The sequence below is a fragment of the Alligator mississippiensis genome, chromosome 13 (assembly GCF_030867095.1).
Source record: "Alligator mississippiensis isolate rAllMis1 chromosome 13, rAllMis1, whole genome shotgun sequence".
NCBI classification, from domain to species: domain Eukaryota; kingdom Metazoa; phylum Chordata; order Crocodylia; family Alligatoridae; genus Alligator; species Alligator mississippiensis.
The window spans coordinates 7117564-7130120 of record NC_081836.1 but is presented as its reverse complement, the minus strand read 5'-3'; the positions used below and the strand labels follow the sequence as shown (position 1 = coordinate 7130120).

Genomic DNA, 12557 nt, shown 5'->3' with positions numbered 1-12557 from the left:
CTGAGTCTGCAAGTGAGCCATACCTTCTTATATATCAACTTCTAGAACAAGACATAGATTGGACAAAACAAGAATGTAACCTCAACAGTCCAGATTTGCCCAGAAGGTTTCAGCCTTTCTTGCAGATGCAGTCCAGGAATTTAGATTAACATTGATGGGTTTAGTTGCAAATAGATGAGTAACTTCTTTCCACAACCACTTAAATATGACTTTTAATCAAAGTAGCCTAAGAAACAAGTTAAAAACATCATGGGGGGGGGGGGAGGGGCGGGAATTGGCCCACTGAAATGGTAAGCAGGACTTTCTTGATTGGGAACACTGGACATAACAGTTAGGGGTTGGCCTGAGAGAGGCATGTATAACAAAAATGTATTACTTTCTTCCCATGCATTGTAGACCGTTTATCGTTAGATTTGTTCATTCTCCCTTTGTGCAGAAGAGTCTGTCCTGGTGCATGCTTGCTTTCTTTCTCATTTGTTTGCAGAACCTGTAGTGCTTCCCTCAGTGATGCCAGGGGATTCCTTAGCTATTCCTCTACACCTTACTTCTTGGAGATTGCAAGCCAGGCCAAAAGGGATGGGGGTCTTTTTCTGTAAGACTCCCATTCACTGGACTAATGTTCAGAAGGCAGCAGAGGTATGCAGCAGCAAGCGGGAGTGCCATTCGATGGAGAATGAAAACAGCCGGTTCTTCAGGTACTTAAGGCTTAAAAACTCCCAAATTGTTTTCTGCAGTTTTAATGATAAGTTATTCATCTGAGAAGCAAATAGTGTGGACAAGAACTAAAATGGAATGGGAATAAGGGAATTCAAAGAGAAAATGTTTTGGTGTTTGACTCTCCTTTACTCTTACAAGACAGATGAGACTTAGTACGAAGTTGTAGCTATCTGGGTACATAGAATAATGGAATGGGATCTGCCAGGATAAGTAAAAGGAAGAGTATTCAAGTCCCAATGACTGTGGTTCAGTGTCTAAGACGGAGCAACCACAATGCATTTTGCAAGCTTCTTTCTAACAAACCATTACAGGAATAGGAAGCAGGTATCAATATTAGCTTGGCTGTGGCTATTTCTTCTCCTTTAACTTCAGGAGCCCATGGATTCTTCTAGGAACCATAAAATGGAAAATCATATGAGGCTCTCATAAATTTTTGACTTAACCAATACAGTTTTTGTATTTCTCTTGACATCTCTAATAGCAGAGGTCTAAATGGCAAAATAACTACTCTGAATAAATTCTGAGAAATAAGGGATTTACCTATTCTTTCATTCTGCCACAATAGGTAGTTCCACAGAGCATATGCGCTGAATTTGAGCGTTGTCCAAAGCATTCAGTGCTGTGTTGTTAAAACTCAAAATGGTATTGTGCAATGAATGGGTACTTCATTGAAACGCCGTAATTTTCTTATGTAGTGGATGCAGATGCCTTCAACTAATTAAACATTAAATTTGTCATTCCTAAAATACTAGAAGGAATTGTTCTTTTCACAGTGAATGTTACCCTTTTTATAAATTTGTTGATTTATGGTATGTGTATATATATATATATATATATATATATATATATATATATATATTGTTAATTTATGGGTTTTATATATTTTTTTAAGTGCAGTTTTAAGGCACTTTTGTGACATGCCTAAGTATCTATATGACACTGGTACTTCTCCAAAAAACATTATCCGAAGTTTAAATATTCTTGAGACTATATAAATTAAACTCAAGAGGCAGTGTTGTAGAGGGGTTAAAGTAGCGAGGACATGGAAGCTACTGAATTATGGAGCGCAGCTTTAACTTTGTTGACAAGATATAGTTTTAATTGAGATTGGATAATATACTAAAAAAAATTGCTATATATTTTTAGAAAGGTTTGATTAGTTTGCAGCCACCTTTTATATACAACATTTTGCTGTTAATTCTGTGTTCACAAGTGGAATGGAACTTCCTGAAGGGAAACGGTTTTTATATTATGAGCCTTCTACTGTAGTGGGATGGTTCACAGAGTTATAAAACGCTTTGAGAGTTTTAGAAAAGAGGCGATCTCAGCTGAAATGTTGTACGGTCAAGTTCTAAAATGTTGTTTCTAGAGATTAATTCCAAATGTCGCCAGGGTTATGAATCCTCTGAAAATTACACCGCGGTGTGAGATTCAATGTACTACTTGAAGATAAAGTACAACTATTCCATTCACTTCATTGATTTTTTTTTTTTTTAACATATCTGTCTTTTTTTTTTATATATAGGTTTTGTGTGGCTATAAAGAAAGAGAATTATCCAGATTACATGCCCTCAAACATATTTTCTGACAGTGCTAAACAGATTTTCAGGCAGCCTGGACATATCATTTATCTCCTGCCGACAGTGGTAATCTGTAACTTGCTACCTTGTGAACTTGAATTTTATGTTAAAGGGATGCCAATTAACGGGACATTAAAACCTGGCAAAGAGGCAGCATTGCACACAGCTGATACATCTCAGAACATTGAGCTTGGTAAGGCGTTACAGAGGTTTTTATTATTTGCTGCCACTATAGAAACCATCTTAGAATGATTGCATGTTTTGCTACAGAAGCAGCCACGGTACCAAAATTAAAATACGCTTCTTATGAAATTGGTACCAAAATTACATGGTGCCAAAAAATACATGGGACCAAAGGGCGTGTGTAGACAACACGGAAGTTAATGTAAAGTGCCTGAAAACTTCAACGTGGCTTTTTTTTTGGTGTGGTACATTTGTCTTGGCACGATACAGCGTTCGTGTTTGCGCGACATGGTGCTTGTGAGCAAGTTAAACCTCATGTGTCATTCCTTGCAGATACAATACATGGTACCAAAATTAAAATAAGCTTCCTATGAAGTCTAATTTCTTATGAAATTGTTAACCGAGCATGTGGAAGCTCATTAAAAAAAGAGTTGTAATATACTGAAAAATATAAGATATTTAATTGCTTCTTTTTTCTTCTACTTGCATTTAAAAAAAAAGAAGACAGTTGATGAACTATTGACAGTCTTGCATTTAGAGTTTGGTGTCATGTAGCTTCAGTTCTGAGATTCCTGATAGCATCTCATTTGTCATGAACACTCTTTATTTTCTGCCAAACCCAAAACTGAGATCTGTTTGCCTCTGCAGTCATAGCTATCTCTGGATATTTAACAAAGGCTCTAGAGGAGGTGCAGGGAAGTATAGGCCAGTGAGCCTAACTTCTGTTTCTGGAAAACTGATAGAAGCCATAATAGAAAAAAGAATTGTTCAGCACATGGATGAACATGACTTGCTGGGGAGAAGTCAACGTGGTTTTGTCTTAGGCAAATCGTGCTTCACCAACCTACTAGAATTATTTGAGGGTGTCCTTAAACAGGTGGATCTGGGCACTCCAGTTGATATAGTATATCGGACTTCCAAAAAGCCTTTGACAAAGTCCCCCCTTCAGAAGTTCTTAATTAAGTTAGGTAGCCCCAGGATTGCAGGGAGCATCTGCTCATGGACTAGAAATTGTCTCAAAGATGAAAGCAAAGAGTTGGGTATAAATTGCCAGTTTTCAGGATGGAAAGAAGTAAATAGCTGGGTCCCCCGGGGATCCGTGTTGGGACCAGTGCTGTGTAACAGATTCATAAATGATCTGGAAAAGGGGGTGAGTAGCAAGGTGGCTAAATCTGCAGATGGCACAATATTATTGAAAGTGGTAACGACCAAGCCGGACTGTGAGGAACTACAGAAGGATCTGGCACCATTGAGCAAATGGGCAACTGAATGGCAGATGACATTCAGTGTAGATAACTGTGAAGTGATGCACCTGGGCAAAAATACACCAAACTATACCTACACTACAGTGGGCTCTGCATTAGCTGAATGCATTCTGAGAGTCACTGTGAACAGTTCACTAAAAACATCAGCTCAGTGCTCAGCAGCTGTCAAAAAGGTGAACTATGGGTTAAGGATTATTAAGAAGGGAATTGTCAACAAAACAGAAAGTATCATTATGCCCCCTTTATAAAAAGATGGTGTGTCCACACCTTGAATACTGTGCCCAGTTCTGGTCCCTACACCTCAGAAAGGATGCAGAAGGACTAGAGAAGGTCCAGAGAAGGGCAACAAGGTTGATTAGTGGTATGGAGGGACCTGGTCAGTTTAGAAAAAGAGATGTGTGAGTGGGCCTATGATAAGGGTTTACAAAATACTAAATGACAAAGGGAAGGAAATAGGGATTTATTATTTACTGACTCTCCCAATGCAACAACTAGGGGTCACAAAATGAAGCTAGTAGGTAGTAAGTTTAAAACTAACAAAGGAAAGTTTTTGCATACAGCATGCAATTAAAGTGTGAAACTCGTTGCCACCAGATGCTGTGGAAGCTGACAGTTTAGTTGGATTCAAAAAGGGATTGGAGCAATTCCTGGAGAAAAGATACATCCATAGCTTTTGAGCGTGAAAATCAAGGATAATACAGCCTTTGAATTAGAACTTCCTATACCTTAAATGCTGGAGGCTGCCAGTAACAAAGAAACAGTGGGGAAAACCCTTTCAGCATCTACTCTGCCCCTGGGTGAACAGGATACTGGGCAAGATGGACCTGTTTGACTCGTATGTTCTTGTGCATGTTAAAAGCTTTTGTCCTCGTAGGGGGGTTATGTCAGTCCATGGTTAATCGTTACCTGGGGGAGTTTGGTTGGGTTTGATAGCTGGCTGATTTAGTGTCCTAACGATTTTCTCAGAATAGTCGGGAACAAATGCTTTTTTTGTGTTCTTTTTAGGAGTCTCGCTAGAAAATTTTCCAATCTGTAAGGAGTTACTGATTCCTCCTGGGACACAAAACTATATGGTGCGAATGCGGTTGTATGATGTCAACAAGCGGCTGCTAAACCTAACCATAAGGATTGTATGTCGAGCCGAAGGTTCTTTAAAAATATTCATTGCAGCACCGTATTGGTTAATTAACAAAACAGGTCAGTTGAACTTGCACTCAGTGTAACTTTGAAAGGTTAATTACCTGCTTAAATAGAACCACTTTCTGCCAAATGCAGCTTTTTGGAAGTTGATTAAGGCGTTGAAGTTGTAGAGAAAATACTGTATCAAATAGCAATCTGACACTTGCACTGTAAAAAGTCTCAACTAAAAAACCTGACAAATAAATAACTGAATTTGTTTAAAAATTTCTAGCTCTGTATTCTTAAATGAACTGAAATGGCTAAAAGCCTTTTTTTTTTTGGTGCGGTATAAAGTGAAAAACAAAATTCTGACAATTTAGTTTGTTTAAACTTTGATATGCTTTCATAAAGAAAGGCGTCTAAACAGTGATTGTGCTCTGATGCCATCCTGGCTAACACACACAGAGACCTGTCGAAGTCTCTTCAGCTTGAACTAAAAAGCCAGATTTGATAGCTTGCAGCTGTAGCAGTTCCAGCCTCTGCTGCATCTCAGGCACAGTGTGTGGGACAGCACAAACTGAACAGTGGTTACAGCATTACATTTCCCAACTGATGAAGTGGGAACAACAGCAGCGAGTTTTAAAAGTTTATGTAATCCCTAGATTTGAATAAAGTGTATATTGTTTGGACCATACACTGAAATATCATTTATTCTGTTTGCTTAAAGGGTTACCACTGATCTTCAGACAGGATAATGCAAAGACAGATGCAGCAGGTCAATTTGAGGAACATGAGCTTGCTAGAAGCCTAAGCCCACTTCTCTTCTGTTATGCTGATAAAGAACAGCCAAACCTGTAAGTAATATTGATGAGAAGGAGAGAAGCTTACAAAGAGTGAAAATTAGTGAAAGGATCAGGTGCTGATATTTAAGTATGAATATACTGTAGGAAAAATCCTTCATTGGCAGGATGACCTGGTAAAATGTTTTAGTTTGAGATATCGGAATGAGCTTGCTTGCTAGATGTTTAGACATTTGATACCGAAAACTATTTGGTTGGCTAGTTTTATTGTATATGTAGATGTTTGGTTTTATTTTACACACGATGAACTCATGCTTCCTTTTAATAACTTGGTAAAGAAAAAAAGTCCAGAGCCTCTTGTCCTTGAGGAAATTTACCAGACTGTACACACGGAATAAAGGTACTTGAAATAGCTTAAATAATCTGACTAACCTGAGAAGACAAGAAGCAGGAAATACATTTGTCACACGGCAAGCCATCTACCCTTTTTGTGTTTAATAACTAATTTGGTTTACCAGTCAAAATGGGATTTTAAGTGCTCTGTATCTAAGTGTGTTGAAATTATTTAATGGATATAGAGACATTTCAATTTTCGTTGTAATTTGTTGCAGATGCAACTTAGTTCTGTTGCTGCTGGTTTGGTTTGTCCTCCGTCTCTCTGTTTTAACCCATTATTCTGAAAGTATCATCAGCCTCAAAAACTGCAGTTAACCGTTCCAACTTAGACATATGGATAGCGTGGCCTGCAGCAGAACAGCTGTAGTTGAGATGCCCAGGGCAGTGGCAGGATTTGCGGAGCCAGCACATTGGATATTTTAATGTGGGTTGTCAAACAGTTGGTTCAGCAACTGAAATAGAAAAGAATTCTGGTCAATCTGAATTAGAAATGTTTTGTTGTTTCCCATTGAAACAACAGAAGAAAGTTATTTCTGGTTTGCTGTAAGATGAGTAAATCACTTCCTTCTTATCTGACCCGTAGTTGTACAATGCGAATTGGAAAAGGAATCCACCCAGAAGGTATGCCTGGCTGGTGTCAAGGATTCTCACTAGATGGAGGGAGTGGCGTCCGAGCCCTTAAAGTCATCCAACATGGGAATCGACCAGGCCTTATTTATAACATTGGTAGGTAACTGTGGAGGAGCTCAGGAAATACTGTAGGAATTTTAAAGGCACTCAAGATTAAACAGTGAATTAATACCCTTTGCCACTTAAAGAAAAATGCATCCTGGCCTTCACTCCCGAAACACAAACAAACACAAGTGCCCGCTCACTATTTCAGCTACTGCAGAGAAAGTACAGCCTTTTTAATGAACGTCGATAATAAATGAAGCTGTGTTGGGCAAGGACAGACTTCTGGGGTGTTTGTGAAATTGAAACCGGCAGGCTTCCCAACACAGCTTCATTTATTATCGACATTCATTAAAAAGGCTCTTTCACATGTAAGTTATTGCCTGAAGATGTTTCTATTGAGTTATGTAGTGCTGCTGTAATGGGAACAGAGATAGGATACCAAATTCATTTCTCTGGTTGCCAAAATGGGTTTTAAAACTAGGTCTCTATAAAAGGTAGGTTAATGTAGTAATCTGAAAGGGAGCCCACAAGCTGGGAAACTCCCATGTCCTCATCCTTACTCTGACAAGGAGACCCCCTTTTTGCACTCACGCTTTCATGAGTCGTGTTTGAGTGATCCCGAATCTAACCAAGGGGATGGTTAGATAGATTATGCTGAAATGGATGATTCTGAAAAACTTCCATTTTTACATATTTCGGTGTATGTTATACATTATATATTGTAACTATAAATATATTTATTATATACCAAATATATACCAAAATTGGATGGATTGGTGGATATAAAATAAAATTTGGTATACATTATTTTTCAGAAAATATATGTTGCAGATGTTGTCATTCAAAAACCATTCTTTTAAAAGAGTCTATAATAAAAGAGGTGCTCAGAGGTTGGCAATTTATGGTCTGTAGAGCAATTTGACCCGATCCCTGGACATTGTCGGCAGGAAGCTTCAGCACCAGTGGCTTTGCCCTTTGCCCATGCCACCCCATGACACTGTCAGGAAAAGCAGCAGTGGCAGCTGAGTCTTAGTGCCTACCTGCCACCATGCCCTCCTCTGACCGAACTGGATCACTCCAGCCTGAAAAGGTTACCAACTGCTGGACATGCCTGTCCACCTGTCTTTTCCCACAAACAATTCAGGATATTTTCCTTGTAGCCAAGAGAAATTTGGGTTGACTGGTTGTCCAGCCTGTGGCACCTTCTTCATTACTTCAATGTTAGTGAAAAAATGTGTTTCATAATTTTCTCTTTCCCTGTAAATGTCACTGCTGAGTAGTCTCTTTCTGGGAATCTCAAAATTTCAGCATTTTTTTAAAATTCATTTCTGCTAATAGATGTTGCAATAGACGGCTCCAAATCCTAGCAAGGAACATGCAGCTTCTGACCTTTTGCAAAGGATCTAGAAATAGATTAACCTTTTTTAGGTCTGATCCTCAGCCCTTAGGCATACGAGATGGAAATCTCCACTAACGCTTCTAAGTTGTTTTGTATTTTATTTTTATTTTATTTTATTTACTTTTTGTTTTTCTTGGTTTTAGTATGAATGCACTGTGGTACTCTTGGAAGGTAATCCGAGCCAGTACGCACATTTTGCTGACATTGAGCGTGTATCAGAAAGTAATCCATCCTGATCTGATCTCGAATTTGTGGTGGGTCAGATTTCCTTTTCATTAAAAGAAGTTTGCCCCACTCCTTGAATAGAGGCTTTTTCACATTGAGGCTAGGTTTCAACTTCACATCTACATTTGTTGCAGCTTTATAAAGCGAGCCATCGTAGATTATATATCAGTAAGGTGGGGCTGTTCAGGAATATTTTAGCTAAGGGAAAACATAACAAGCCAGAACATTTCCCAGAGTAGTCTCTTGTTGGTAGTTAGGGAGAAAAACTGTGTTTGGTCATGACTGTGGGATTAGTTTTGCATTGCAAATAATGTTAAGTCATTTAACCTTTTCACCAAGTGCACGGTCTCAATCTTGCTGCAAGCAGCTTTTCTAGCAAGGCATGAGACCTTTCCCATGCACAACAAAGAGCTGTATAAAATTATGGTTGTATAAACCAACTGTATTCAGAGCATCTTCAACTTGCTAGACGCAACTCTGCAAAAAAATGTTATCAACCGTTTTTCTTTTTCTTGATCCTTTGGGTATGTCTTTTCTGCAGTTGTGAATAACTCAAGGCATGCACTGTTTCAGTTAGCACTAACTAATGCACTGTAGTTATTTCTTTTGAACGTTTGCCACAGCTCACCTATGAGTGTATGTGCTAAGGTGTCTTTTTTTTTTTTTTTTTTTTTGTGTTATTCTTGACTCCTCATCTGGCTGATGAGCCAGAGGGGACTAAGTGTCACTGGTATAAACTTAACACAATCTACTTTACATATTTATTCTAACAAACAGAAGGGAGAAGTAAATAGCCAGTATTTTGGCTTTGTCAGAAATGCTTGTTTTTGGGTTTGTTTTTTTTTTCCTTGTGGACTGTTGGAAGGTTTGTTGCTGTCCGATCTAAACTACACCACTTACAGAAAACTGCATCACTTGGATCAATTCTACATCGGGCTTTTTAAATGTCTGTACTTAGCCTTAGGCTTGGCACTTTTCATACACGTTTTGAGACATCTGTACTGTAAACGAGAACGTTTTCTGATTCAGTAAACATGAAAGCTTGTCGGAGTGGCATGCTAATACACTCTGCCACAGATGCTCAGAGCTGAAATACTGAAGGAAGTGAAGGGAGCTGAAATTCCAGCAGGTTTTTTAGGAATGCAAAGAAAGAAAAAATATTAAGTGATAGTGCTGTTAGAAATACCTCTGGTAAAATAGTGTAAAATGAGAAGTATATGATATATTCATTAGCTATTATTTCATATTTTATCATTGGCCTTTGCTTTATGAACTCTATTTACAAGCAGCTTTTTTAGGTTTTCCTATGTTTACAACTTTGCAGTACCTTTCCAGGCCTGGTCAGGTATTCTTTGTGGGGCTTGCTGTGTTGTTCCTGTATGTCTGTGCATTTAACCTCTAGTCCATGTACTGCCTGTGTGTATTCACTTGGTATTTTTTAGATGTGCTAGTGAGCAGGATAGAGCGTAACCTCTCACACAGCCCCTGAACCAAATACACAGCTGCTCCTCCTTTTTCCAGGACTCTCCTATTTAATTTGTGGATGCACATTGGTTCCCAGTGGCCCTTCATAATTTGTTCTTTCTTGAAATGAGTTGAACATTTTTTGATAAAGAGGAAAACCAGCATAACATTTGAAAAGGATCCCAAAGTATTTTTATGCCACTGTAGTACTTACAAAACCACCTAGTAAATCCCACTTTATAGGCAATAAAAGTTGTAGCGGACAAGTAACATCCTACACATCAGATCACATCTATTTCTTCTGTTAAAAATACATGCAAGGTGTAGAATACTTGTACTGTGTCTGATAAACCCATTATTTAAAATATTCACTTTTCTTATGCTAAATATCATGTTGCAGACAGTAAATACTTTTATTTTTCACCAAATTTTTTTTTTTTTATCATTAGGTATTGATGTCAAGAAGGGCAGAGGTCGCTATATTGACACTTGCCTGGTAACGTTTGCACCCCGCTATCTACTAGATAATAAATCAACACACAAGCTTGCCTTTGCTCAACGGGAGTTTGCCAGAGGTCAGGTAAGAGGACTTTCTGTTCAGCAAATACGTAATGTATATTTTTAATAGTGCAAGTATTTTTTTAATAGGCTGTCTATAAAAAGAGAGGAATTGTAATCATCGCAAGATCAAATTCCTGTAAAGCTGACTCGGCCCTTCTGAAGTTTGGCAAAGTTTATTGTTGGTCTTTTGAAACGGCTTAAATATTGGGCAGCTTTTCTGAACTGTATGGATATTAAATGTCCTTCTCTTTCAGATAGGGATCCAACCATGTGCTCTTCCTGAAAGTATAAAGGAATCTTGGAAAACAGGGCTGGAAAGAACCTCAAGAAGTAATCCTTCCCCTCACCTCCAGGAGTAGCAACAATTCCAAAATATTTCCCGACAGATGTTTGCCTATCCTGTGCTTACAAACCTCATCTCTATGCAACTTCTAGTGTTTTAACTATCCTTCCTGCTAAAAAGTTTTATCCAGTCTCTCATCTACATTTTGTTGCTGTAATTTTAGCGTGTCGCTCCTTGCGCTCTATGGCCTGTAGAAATGGATAATTATTTCATTCTTTGGAGAAATCTTTTGCATATTTGAAAATGTATGTCTCGCCTCAATCTTTTCTAGGATGCACACACACCATTTTTTCAGTCTTTCCGTAGAGGTCATGCTTTCTAGACCTCTCATCATTTTTATTGCTCTGCTCTGGACTCTCTCCAGCTGGTCCATAACCTCCTTGAAATGTGGTGCCTAAAACTGCACAGAATAGATCAGCTGAGGCCCTACCAGTACTGAGTACAGTGAAAATATTACCGGATGTCTTGCATATGACACTCTTATTAATATATCCCAGTATGGCGTTTGCATTTTCACAACAGCGTAACACTGATTTTTGTTTAGTTTGAGATCGGCTGTAATGGCTGCTTAGCAGGTCACTCCCCATTTTGTATTTGTACTATTGACTGTTTCTACCTAAGGGTATAACTTTGCCTTTGTCCTTATTGAATTGCAGCCTATTTGTTTCATGCTGTTGCTTCAGCATGTCAAGATTGTCTTGAATTCTAATCCTGTCTTCTCAAGTGTGATAGCTGTATTGGTCTGAGACAAAAAAAAAGGAAGGCAAAACTCTAAAACTCTTGGTTCAGAGATAATACCCTTTATTAGACCAACTAAGAAATCGCACTAAAAATGATTTTTCTGTGCAAGCTTTTGGGCTATTTTAAACTAAACGAATTTAAGTGTACTCTGTTCCATTATCAAAGTCATTCATGAAAATATTGAATAAGACCTGTTTTAAGACAGGTCCATACTGGATACATGCTTTCTGTCTGACAAGGAACCATTGATAATTACTCTTCCAGTATGGGTTTCTAGCTAGTTGTGCACCTGTCTTTTAGTGCAGACTGTGTTTCCGTAGCATGTTTATGAGAGTGTGCGAATCAAAAGCCTTTCCAAAGTCGAGATGCATCCTATTGACCGCTTCACCGCATCCGCAAAGCCTGTTCCTCTGGCACAGAAGGAAAGCAGAATGATTTCTTTTAAACTTTTCTTGATAACCCCATGTTGGCTTTTACTTGTTGTTACTTATTGCCCTGTTATCTTCTATTGTTTACCAATAGATTATTTGTTTCAGTATCCTTCTGGGAATTAAAGTTAGGTTATCTGATCTGTTATTCCCTGGGCCCACCTTCACCCCCACCGTCAACTTCTTAAAGAAAAGCACCGTGTTTGTTCTTTTACAGTCTTCTGGAGTCTTACCTATCCTTTCCGAGTTCCCAAAGATTATCACTATCTGCTCAAAGATTTTCACCTACTTTCCCAAGAACATTAGCATGGATGCCAGGGGTCTAACTTGATTTGAAAGCAGCTAATTTATCTAGGTAGGCTGTAACCTGTCCTTTCTCTGTTCTGGCCTGAATTTTTACACCCTTGACTCCTGATATTAATTGGGGTCGGCCATCACAGTTAAATTTTTTTAGTGTAGTTTTAGGTAAAAAGGACAGTGAAACGCTCCTTGGCATTATCTGCTACCAGTCTTCTCTTATTGAGTAGTGAACCAACTCTCTTTTTCCTAGATTCTTGTTGTCTTACTCCAATGCATTGTATAAAATGTTTCCTTGTTACCTGTTAGGTCCCTTTCTTGTTACCATATTCACTTGAATACAAGACGAGGTTTATCTTATCTC

General features: G+C 38.5%; 1 protein-coding gene across 8 annotated transcripts in view; it reads left to right on the top strand.

The window, feature by feature from the left end:
* VPS13D (vacuolar protein sorting 13 homolog D) overlaps positions 1-12557 on the top strand; it is a 189632-nt gene that overhangs the window by 81108 nt on the left and 95967 nt on the right. For all 8 annotated transcript variants that reach the window (XM_019476110.2, XM_059716348.1, XM_059716349.1 and 5 more), the window contains 6 exons: positions 485-695; positions 2243-2490; positions 4751-4942; positions 5592-5718; positions 6644-6786; positions 10273-10403. In XM_019476110.2, the coding sequence (XP_019331655.1) occupies positions 485-695; positions 2243-2490; positions 4751-4942; positions 5592-5718; positions 6644-6786; positions 10273-10403 (1052 nt within the window). The remainder of the gene's footprint in view (positions 1-484; positions 696-2242; positions 2491-4750; positions 4943-5591; positions 5719-6643; positions 6787-10272; positions 10404-12557) is intronic.